This window comes from Microcaecilia unicolor, chromosome 1 (assembly GCF_901765095.1).
Source record: "Microcaecilia unicolor chromosome 1, aMicUni1.1, whole genome shotgun sequence".
Classification (NCBI taxonomy): Eukaryota; Metazoa; Chordata; class Amphibia; order Gymnophiona; family Siphonopidae; genus Microcaecilia; species Microcaecilia unicolor.
The window spans coordinates 199,656,297-199,668,537 of record NC_044031.1 but is presented as its reverse complement, the minus strand read 5'-3'; the positions used below and the strand labels follow the sequence as shown (position 1 = coordinate 199,668,537).

Sequence of the window (12,241 nt, the reverse complement as noted above, 5' to 3'; positions counted from 1 at the left end):
CCTAGTTTATAAGATCTTGTAACAGTTCACTGGACCATATTGCTAATTGTACATCACTAAGTCAATGTACCAGCAGACGCTACTCTTTAGATTTAGCTCTTCCTTCTGTGAATAAGGTTAAATACAAACTTTTTTTGACAATTCTTTCAGTTATTTTGCAGTTAAATTATGGAATTCCATTCCCACTCAATTTAGGGGTATTTCAGATTATTATCTGTTTAGGAAGTCTTTGAAAACTTTTCTATTGAAGAAATATCTAGAAAAATGATACAATGTTCATGTATAACTAGATTTGCTTTAACCCGCTTTCATTCTTTGAGGGAAATTAGCATGATAGAACAGCTGGAATAGAATAGAATAGATCTCTACTGAACACAAAGGAAAACTACTAACATAGATGAAAATTAACCTGAAAATCCCAAGAAGCCAGACTTTACGTGCAGTGCAACATCAAAGAAATAGAAAGAGATGCATTATTGTTGCTGAGTTTCTAGAACTGGCCTAAAATCTCCCTCCTAGAACTGGGTAACTTGGCAACTCTCCAGATCTAGCCATTAAGCTATTCTGTTTGAAATAGGTACCTACCACACTCACAAACTATTAAAGTTTCCACACCCAGAGCGAGACGCTGCACATTCCCTAATTAATGTGAGGGGTAGGCCATGAATGAAAATATAGGAGGAGGAGAGCAAATAAAATGAATATGACTTTGGGGGTGGGGGGGGGGGGGGGAGAAATAAACCAAGTAAATGGCAGTGCCCATATATGTATGTATAGGGCTCATATACTTGTAGTATTAATCCGGCCCTGCCTGTGACACACAAAACTTTCTTATGATAACTACTATCTGCCCTAGAAACACTTCCACCAGGGAAAAAGTGCATTGGTTGCAGTTTTCTGTGTTTTCAGTAAATCATCTGTGTTCTCCATATTATACCTGAATGCCATATTGTACTTAAGCAGATGCTATAATGTTCTTTTATTCACTTTGCCAATATCCCACAAAGTCATACATTATAGCTAATTAGTATAAGTATACCCAAACCTGCACAATAATTCAGAGGTCATTTCTTTATACCTGTGTTGTACATAGAGTACATCTTAGAAATGGTCCTGACCCATTGCTCAACTCTGAGTCTAGTTATAACAGGCCTTGCTGCACGATTTTATGTCATACTGACATGTTTCATCTGCACAGTGACACTTACTTTTTTGTTGTTGTTGTTTCTTTGTTTTTTTGTTTCTTTGTTTGAATACTGTTCAGGAGGAAAGATGCTGGGTTGTTATCGTACAAGGAACACCTTCCAGTGAGTCAAGTGGTGGTGGGAGACATTGATCGTTCTGGGTCAGAAGCAAAACTATCTGTGGGCCCCTTGCGCTGTCAAGGAGACCGTAAGTTTTATGGGTTAACTGTCTTGGATCTCTCCACTGTTTGTATTTGCTTATACTTTCTATAAAATGCTATTCACAACATGGTGAACTGATGTCGCCTCATGAGGAGGTATGTTAGCTTCTACCACAAGGTTTACATACGTTCACATCCTCTGTTAGACGTTTCCTAGGATGATTGTAGGAAAATAGGGATCAAGTTATTGAAGAAAATTAGGATTTGGCTGTGCTATTATTGAGTCGTGCGGTTAATGCCATTAGCATTATTCAGGTCAATAATCAGCAGGTGGCACTCAGCGTTTTGTAAACACTGACCACAGCCAGCTAATATAGGCCATATCCAGCCACCAGCACTGAATATCTGGAAGTTATGCAGGTGGAGCCAATATTCAGTGCTGTACCCACATATCAAACCAAGCAAAGATAGGACTGCTATTTAAGTGGTTCTATTTGACCAATTAGCTATGCAGATACTGCCACTGAATATTGCCAGTGCCTGCATAACTCCTGGCTGTTCCCAGGCTGACTCCGGACCACCCTGGGAGTGCCATGCCAGTCAAAGGAGATATTTGGTGGCACTGCCCAGATAAGTACTGCAGAATATCCCCTCCCAACCCATTTAAGTCATTTTGAATATTGGGCCCCACTGTTTATAACCTCGTGGATAGGGTTACCATATTTTGTCCCCCAAAAAGGAGGACACATGCCCTGCCCCACCCCCTTTCACATCCCACCCCACCCCCTTTCACGCCCTCGCTCCGCCCCTGTCACATTTTCCCCTCCCCCCGTCACACACCTCGTCACCCCCTCCCCTTACCTTACTACTGCACTGGTGGTCTATGACCTCTTCGGGGCAGGAAAGAGACCCCTCTTTCCTGGTCAGAGCACTGCCCTGCATGCATCCTTCCTGTTTCTGATCTCGGTGCCGATTCAAAATGGCCGCAGAGAGTTGAAGTCTCGCGAGGTCACTTCAACTCTCGGCAGCCATTTTGAATCGGCACCGAGATCAGCAACAGGAAGGAAGCATGCAGGGCAGCGCTCCAGGCAGGAAAGAGGGGGCTCTTTCCTGCCCCGAAAGCGGAAGAGGTCACTAGACTACCAGGGCAGTAGTAAGTATGGGGAGGGGAGGCTAGGCAAAACCCGCCTGGTTGCCCGGACATGTCCTCAGAAAGAGGACATGTCCGGGTAAATCCGGACATATGGTAACTCTACTCATGGACGAAGGAGTCAGTATTCAGAATGATTTAACCAGGAAGGAGAGGCTCCTACCTGCTTAAGTCATGGTAAGCAGGTCACCTCTGGATTTTCAGCAACACTGGGGGGGAGGGGGGAGTGGTTTAAGATTTGATATACCACCTTTCTGTGGTACAACCAAAGCAGTTTACATATATTATATGCAGGTACTTTCTTTGTCCCTAGTGGGCTCACAATCTGTGTTTTTGCACCTGGGGCAATGCAGGATTAAGTGACTTATCCAGGGCCAGAGGGAGATGCAGTGGGAATCAACCCCAGTTCCCTAGGATTTTAGTCCACTGTACTAACCATTAGGCTACTCCTCCACTTAACCGCATAGTGCTGCTGAAAATCCAGTGTGACCACCATGACACTTGCCAGACAGAGTTGGGGCAGAGCTGGGAGTTATGTGAGTACTAGTGATAATTAGTGTAATGCCTGCATAGCTAACTGAAGGGCCCTTTTACAAAGGTGTGTTAGGCTCTATGCTTGTTCAGCATACGCCAAAATGAGACTACTGCCAGGCTACCGCCCCCCCCCCCCCCCCAGCGGTAATTTCAGATTGCCATGCGCCCATAACGCCTGGATGATTTATTTATTTATTTATTCCCACACGCGACATTTCCGGCGGTAATCAGCAATTGGTGCACGCCGACCAGTCACCGCGCGTGCAGCATGTGAGCCATTACCACTAGATCAATGGGTGGCGTTAAGGGCCAGGCTGGTTTTAGACACACGTTGGCTTCAGTTTTACCACAGGTCCTTTTCCCATCCCTTTAAAAAAAAGCTCTTTTTTTGCAGACACGGTAAAAACTGGCCCGGCGAACGCCCAAAACACATGCCTACACTGCCGCAGGCCACTTTTTACTACAGCTTAGTAAAAGGACTCCTGAGCATGTAGGATCACACAAAAGTCTGCCCCATTTTGCCTTATTAGCTATGTGGGTATGGCAGTGCATATCAATAGTATCACATAAATTCCAGGAGCCTGTAAAGACCTGGATATTGGGTGCTGATGTCCAGATATGGCCCGGTACTGACCATCCAGGTCTATGTAAGCCAGCGGCAAACAGCATTTGAAGAAACACTGACCACTGTCACCTGAATATTGACTAGCAAGTAAATAGTAACATTATCACTAAATGTTTAGCAATATTTCTCTCAATTATAATCGCAGCGGCATCACTAGAAGGCTGCAATTAAACCAGAATAAACAAAGGATTGCTTAATTGTCTGTTTCTCCTCTAGAAATTGAATGCTGAGCTAGGAACATGTTGTTTCCAATTGGAGTTGTGGCAGTTTTGAGAGTAATGAAATTAAAAGTTTGGATTAATTAGAGAAACTAAAGACATATTGTTCGGCTTGTATGCTCCGGATGACTTCCTCAGTCTTTTTGACATTTATTTGGAGAAAGGCATCGTATTGTGAGATTAAACTGTATAATAATCAGTGCAGTTGAGGGTGCTCAAGAAGGTGCTTTTTGCAGCAGTATCTCAGATTCATTGGATAATATTTGCGATCATTCTTTTTTATGATTATTATTGTTGTTCGATTTCCTAAAGCAGGAGGATGTGAGAGTATTTGTGCTTATATTTTTGTTGTTCAAAGTTTTAATTACTTGTTTGAATAATGGGCTTTCTATGCCCATCTATTGTGGAATAACGGGGAGGGAGTCCTCCATTTGTGGAACAAGGAAACCAAGGTTTTTATATCAAATGCCTTGGTCAATAGACTGGGATAAACTAGGAGGATTGCTCAATGTGCAATCTCTTAATCAGGAAACAGGAAGGGAACCTCTACTGAGAAGAAAGCCAGGGTGAAGTAGAGGTCGACCAAATGATGAGCCAACTCAGGAGATGTTGCTTGAAAATCCTTTTATTCAAAGCACTAGGATAAGGACCCGACACCGGCCGTGTTTTGACGGATGGAGCCGCCTGCCTCAGGGGTCACACCAGTATTCTAATAACAAAATATATATCATACTTAAAAATAACATTCTATAATATACTAGAAACATATTAAAACTCATATTAAGAACATTCAAAAAAGAATAAATATAATTACAATTTTAAAAATGCACATTAAAATAAGTGACCAGTGGGCTACAAATAACATAGGGGCCCTTTTAATAAGCCATGTAGGTGCCTATGCACGCCTAACATGTGCCAAATTGGAGATACCAACCGGTTCCGCATGGCCCTGGCGGTAATTTCAATTTTAGCGCACGTCCGCTACGCTTGTCCAAAAAATATTTTTATTTTCTGAAGCGCAGCAGCTACACAGGTCAAATGGCATTTGACGTGCGTTGACCATTACCACCCAGTTACCGTGTGAGACATTACCACTAGGTCAATGGTTTGCGGTAAGGTCTCAGACCGAAAATGGACGTTCGGCAATTTAAATTTTGCTGCACATCCATTTTTGACAAAAATTTTAAAATGGCATTTTTTTGTAGGTGCGCTAAAAAATAATTCTGCGCACACCCAAAGCACCTGTCTATACTACCACAGGCCAATTTTCAGTGTACCTTAGTAAAAGAACCCCTCGAGCAAATATGTATGAAAGTGAAGAAGACAGTTTCAAAAATGACATAGATGAATCAAGGGATGTGAAAGCTAACTACATCAAATGAACAATGGAGAAACGAGGATATACAGATGCAAACTGAAGTGAGGGGATATCAAAATAACAATGCACTGATAAAATGGATAAACAGAGGAGCCTACCTCTGTGAGCTAGAGCAGCTGGTGCTAAGGTACTGGTAGGAACATTAGTATCAGCTGAGAAGAGGCAATTACATATTAGTACGATGTATACCCAGATTATATTGCATACATAAAAAAGGTTAAAAATGGAAACTAAAAAGTATGAAACTAAGAAGTATGCTAGCACACATTCTAAAAATATATATATTAGTGCACATTCTAAAAAAATAAGTACAGTGTTGCATAAACAGAGGCTTAAAAGCTATGCTAACGTGCACTTTGGGAAAACTACTGGTCAATGTCAGGACTCACAGAAACAGATCAGCGAAGGCACCAGAGACTGGCGCTGAAGAAGACTTCAGCTGGTGGGGGTTGAGGACCCCCGCCAGCAAAGGTACCAGGCAGTGGCAGCGGCGGCGGGGGAGGGTCGGCGGTGGGAGGGGTGGTCGAAAGTGGCGGGGGGGTCGGTAGCAGGGGAGGTGGGCTAAACTGTGCCCCCCCCACCTCAGGCTCTGGACCTCCCCCCCCCCCTTACGACAAGGTCTGGCTTTGCCCCTGAGTTGTGGATGTTATGAAAATATGATTGATAGTGGTTTTATCTATGGTGGTGGAGTTTGGCTGGGATAAAAGCATCTGCCATACTGAGAGCGAAATTTTTGGTTGCCTGAACCCCCGCTAGGACCCGTGGAGTGAAGAGGTATCCTGCCCGGCATAAAAAGCAGGGGCTGCTGTGATACAGCAGTCTCTGATAGAGGAGCAGAGGTCGAACCAGAAGGCTCCTGGGGTGCGAGCGGGAGAGTACTTCCCCCCCCCCCCCCCCCAATGTGTGGAACAAGGAGAGTACTGTTTGGGCAATTAATAAAAAAATATTTAAGCATAAAAAGGAATGAAGTTAAAAAAGCAAACAGAATGTTAGGAATTATTTGGAAATACATTTAGGACATTATGTAGGCAAGTCCTTTACTTGAAAATTCCTGCCCCTCTGGCAATGTAAGTCTTTATATAGCCCACATTTATGAGTATAGTGGGAATAGGACTAGAGGTGTGCCAGAAAATTTACATGGATAACATACCCATACATAGAAACAGAGAAAATGATGGCAGATAAAAGCTATTTGACCTATCCAATCTAACCATCTATTACCACCTATCTCTTCCTCTCCCTTTCTTAAATTCAGATACAGTCTTCAACTCTATTACCTTCAACAGGACGCTGGCTCTGATAGAGCCGTCTCTGGTTGAGGCATGGAAGCCGTTCCATGCCTCAACCACCCTTTCTGTAAAGAAGTTAAAGGGTGATTGATGCATGGATACATTTTTCCTGAGTCTATCTTCAATTTCTTTCATCCTACATCCCCTCATTCCAGAGCTTCCTTTCAGTTGAAAGAGACTCGCCCCCTGTCAATTTATGCAACAGAGATATTTAAATGTCTCAATCATATTTCCCATGTCCTGCCTTTCTTCCAAAGTATACAAATTAAGGTCTATAAGTTTGTCCCTATATGCATTAGGGAGACCCCTGACTATTTTAGTAGCCTCTTTGAAGGTGCAGTCTCCAGAATTGTACACAATACTCTCAATGGGACATCACAAGAGTCACTGTTGCCTCCTTTTTCCTGCTGTCTATTCTTCTCCCTATACACCCAAGTATGTTTCTAGTTTTTGATGTTGCCTTTTCTACCTGTTTGGCCACGTTAAGATCATCAGATCACCTTCAAGTCCTGTTCTTCTTTCATGCGTAAAAGAACTTCACTTCCTCCCTCGGGTACAGTTTGGAAATTTACTAAAAGAAAAGTCCATAAGTCAGATGTCCATAAGGCCAAAGCAGTGGATTTTCCCAAGTCCATAAGCCAGATGGACTTGGGAAAATCCACTGCTTATTTCTATGATGAGCAGCATAAAATCTGTTTTACTTGGGATTGGCCACTGTTGGAAACAGGATATTGGGCTTGATGGGCCTTCGGTCTGTATCAGTATGGCAATGCTTATGTTCTGAAGTTTTTGCAGCCTAAATGCATGGTGCTGCATTTTTTAGCATTAAATCCTAGCTGAAAAATTCTAGACCATTTTTTTCAAGCTTTGCCACATCCCTCCCCATTTTATCTATACCATCAAGGGTATCTACGCTGTTACAGAGTTTGGTATCATCCGCAAAGAGGCAAACCTTACCAGACAGCTCTTCCATAACGTCACTCACAAAAATGTTAAAAAGAACAGTCCAAGAACCGACCCTTACAACACACCACTGGTATCATCCCTTTTCTCAAAGATACCTTCCATACAGCCAGTTTCTAACCCAGTCAGTCACTTTAGGGCTCATACCAAGGGTACTCAGTTTATTTATCATTTGGAACTATGTCAATGGCTTTGGTAAAATATAAGTACACCACATCTAGCACTCTCCCTAGAGCCAATTGTCTGGTCACCCAGTCAAAGAAATTAATCAGATTTGTCTGAAAAGACTAATCTCTAGTAAAACCATTCTGCAGAAACCTCATTATCATCTATTTCAGAAGCATTTCCATTAATTTATTCACCACAGAGGTCAGACTGTAGTTCCCAATCTCCTTCTTACTTTCAATTTTGTTGAGAGAAACCATATCACCCTTCTCCAGTCATCTAGGACTACTCCAGACTCCAAAGAAGCTTTGAACACATTAGTCGATGGGGCCTCGAGAACTTCCCTAAGTTCCTTCAGTAAACCTCATATGTATCCCATTCGACCCCTGTAGTTTAGCAAGTTCCTCAAAACATTCTTTTGAAAATTGTTCATGGTTGACCATACATCCATTCCTATTAGCGTTTGTTATCTGAGATCCTACACCCAGCCTTTCATCTGTGAACACAGAACAGAAATAATGGTTAAGCAATTCTGCTTTATCTTTATCAGTCTGTACATATTTTTCTCCTTCACCCTTGAGTCTCAAAATGCCACTTTTGCACTTCCTTCTTTCACTAACATAAGTAAAAAAAAATATCTTGTTCCCCCCCCCCCCCCCCCGCCCGCCCGCCCGATTTTACCTTATTGGTTATTTTTTCTTCCATTTATATCTTTGCTTTCCTGAGTACTTTAGAAACAAGCAGGAGACAATCCACTGCAGTATCCAAACAGGAGGAGTTAGTGGTTACTGAGGATGGGCAGAATGGATGAGCCATAAGGCCCTTATCTGTTGTCATGTTTCTAGACAGTACAAACAGTAGCAGTGATCCAAGGAAGGATGAGACAACAAACGTTCATTCAAATATAACTTTAATGGAAAGTAGACCTAATCTGGCCACATTTCAGATAAGCTTCATCAGGGGTCACACTGGTTTTCAAATATAATCTCTGATAAATGCATAAGTAGCCAATATATACTGAAATTTCTGTGCTTAAGAATCAGTTCACAGGCAGAGAGGCAAGAACAATCCGACTTGCATAGATATCTTGGCTGAATGCACATGTATAGATAATATGGGTAACTATCCACATATCTTTAAGCAGTCACCCTTCTGCTCTCATAGTACTTCATTAAAAAACCTCTGTGTTATTGACTTTCACAAAGCTTCTGCATGTGGTCACTTCTATAACTGAGACACCCAGCTCTGGTAAAACAGTGTTAGCTATTTCTTATTGAAAAGCATTTTCTCAGGGTCAGATAATATATCCCAAATTCCAATCACAAAAAGATGAACAAAAGCACCCAGTTGCAGTGAACCTGGGTAAACTATTTCTTGCTTCACAGTCCACAGCAATTATTGCAAAACAACCTTTCAAAGTCAGATAATTGACATGCCACCAACTTAGTCTGAGAGCAGGCTCACCCCATCCTCAATACTGACCCCACCCCCAAAAAATCCTTTTTAATATTAAATTCATTTTCTTCAGTCAACAATCTCACCTGCACTCAGTTTGATTTTCACTGGCAGAAACGTTACACAGTATTTAACCCCAGTCCAAACTCAACCTGTGTTATAAAAGAAAAGCCTGCAGAACTGCTTAGTCAGTCTCACTGCAGGACAGAAAAAAAAAGACTAAATTTGGAAGGTATATTTAGTTCTGCTTCTTTATCCTCTATCAGGGCAAACAGCCTGTGAAGTATTATCATCTCTGACCCTTATCTCAGTCTTCTAGTCTTCATGTTATACAGTGATGGATCACCAGTAAAAACAAATCGACTTATAGCACGAGCTGATTATCTGTATTAGGCTGGCGTTAAGAACTGTCATTCCATTAATAGTACAGCACTAGCCAGCATTAAACTAAAAGCAAGGAGCAGACCTAAATTCCTGCTCACTGGAGCTTTTTAGAGGCCTATTTAATAAGCCTGCTAAAATGGTACAACTTTAACACACAGTACTTACTATGAGAATGGTCAGTCTCCCAATAATGTATCTTGTACCACTGTGGCTGAGAATATCACCCATTCTGGCCCCAGGAGCGCAAGATGGCAAGCCCTCCATTTTCAGCCAGACATTTTTGTTAAAAGGCCAGTGCTAATGTTAAAACAGAGCCCCCTGTTCTGCCCTGGTTTTACAGCCTGCTTCACTGACATAGACTACTCAGTAATTACTGTGGATTCTTTTGGATTCGTATTAGATAAATGAGACTTTCATTAGAGGTTCTAAAATACACAATGATTAAGATATATACAATGATTAAGCTATATACACAATGATTAGCTATATAACTGAAAAGAAACAATACCTATAAACAATCATTACATCACTGGTCCCTACATTCAAGCAATGCTAGGAGTTTCTACACCAGGAAAGGAAGCAATAAACAATTATTACACATACATCCATCACTGGTCCTTACATCATCCAGGCTTTTTACATCAGCTGAGAGAAACCCTTTTTTAAGCAAAGCTAGAGTCTCATGACCAGGAGTCTGGTTCTATGCGATGCGTCCACCCATAGATGAGCTTCCATGTTCACAGCTAAGGAAAATTACAGAATGCCTGAGAATTTCTCTTTTTAGGTAAATAAGCCATACTGTGGGAATGTGGTCACATGTTTCTCAGTCCAGGTGGTCAGTCTGAACTCGAAACAGGCTCCACCTCTCCCTTCACATACCAAATTAATTAGAGCTGTGTCTTATCTTCTACATTCCAACTTATTTTCACACAATCAAAGTTAAACAATCATTTTTAAACAGAATGACTTCTAATAAAAAATACAGACCCTGAGTGCAATATCAGTCAAGGCAGAGTTGAAAAACAATCTTTAAAATTCACTTCTATTACATTCGGTCCTTGATTTTCAACTCTTTCTAAATGAAAGTCCATACATAAGTTATTACTAAAGCAACCAAAAAAAAAAAGAGGAACAAGACAGATTATACAAATGGGTAATATACGGAGCACTAGTTTCAACAAACATACTAAAATTAGTAGGAAGCATAGACCAAGGGCAAATGGTAATAATGCTGCCCACCAATAACTAACCAAAATTCAGTATTACAAATAATACACACTGCTTAGTTACATTAAACTACACAATTTGCCCAGAACAAAAGAGGTCAGTGCACAAGGCAATATCTGAAATTATTAATCAAGTTGTGGAAGGAACCCACCGGTGAAATTCACCTACACAAGTGTTCAGAGTTAGTCATCTTGAGCCTTATTACTTTGTATAAGGGCAAATAAATATTACAACATGCAAGAAATAAAGTATCCTATATTAATTTCTACTTGTAAACTATCTGAGTATAATCAAAAACTTTATCATATTGCAAAGTATTAAGCTGGTTAATGTCAGTTCTAATACATTTTACTTTGTCAGCATTAATGGCATTTATTATCTCTACACTTGTACCCAAACCTCCTAACAATGTATCATACCAAGTACTGTTTCTGCTCTGTCTCCAACCAGTTGCCTAAATGTTCAAAAGCACCATGCTGCTATGTGTGTACCCAAATCTAAACTGGCATTTGTCATGCTATAATTTGCATTATTAATTCTTGTCCAGTACTTTTAACAGATGTATGATTAGAAGAGAAATCATACCCAGTCATTACCAATGTCATAAAGGACAGCTATGCTCTATATAAGGGAATCTTTTTAGGAGAAGGTGAGCTATTACAGAATTTTGGAGAGTGTAATTATATTAAGGAATTATCTCTATTTACCCCTTTTGAGGGTTTGCCAATAAAAAGTCTGCCAGGCATGAATTCCAGTTAGAATGTCTAGTTTTACTATTTATTAATTTAAAAACTACTAGTTTACTAATAGGAGGATGTCATGTAGTCAGCTTTTCTTCCAAAGCTTGTGATATCCATCAATGGAACCACTACCCAACGACCATCACCAAAATGCATGCCCCTTCTGACCCTTCCCACAAAATAGCAAGATCCCTAATCCTCCTAGAACCTCTCAAAATAGCAACATCCATTTGTTCCCTTTAGCCCTTCCCAAATTGCATGACCCATGATCCTATTCCTTTCCCCAAATAGAAAGACCCCCCAGTCTGTACTCACCACTCTGAGCTAGGATCCTTTCAAAAGGACTCCACTTGCACTTGCTGGCAGGCAAAAGTTAATATGAACAAGTGCTAAATGATGCATATAGAGAAAAAAAAGTCCCTAGCTATATGTCAGAGATGTTAAACCTCGGCCCTTACCGGGTTGTATTTTCAGGATTTCCAGGATTTCCCCAGTGAATGTACATGAGATCTATTTGCATACAATGGAGGCAGAAGTCATTGTAGATAATATATTGAAATCCTCAGGTTAGTTTGCAGCAATTGTCATTAAAGCAAATAGAATGTTAGGAATTATTTGAAAAGGATAGACAATAAAATAGAGAATATTACAATTGTTCTGTTTTCATCCATGAGTACAATTGAGTACTATGTGCAGTTCTGGTCATCCCAACCCAACAAAGATATTCTAGTGCAACTAGAAAAGGTAGAAAGAAGGGCAGCCAAAATG

General features: G+C 40.9%; 1 protein-coding gene across 1 annotated transcript in view; it reads left to right on the top strand.

Moving 5' to 3' along the window:
- Positions 1–12,241, top strand: part of CNTNAP2 (contactin associated protein like 2) — a 2,081,195-nt gene that overhangs the window by 1,724,709 nt on the left and 344,245 nt on the right. The window contains exon 14 of the mRNA XM_030203705.1: positions 1,265–1,392. Coding sequence (XP_030059565.1) covers positions 1,265–1,392 — 128 coding nt within the window. The remainder of the gene's footprint in view (positions 1–1,264; positions 1,393–12,241) is intronic.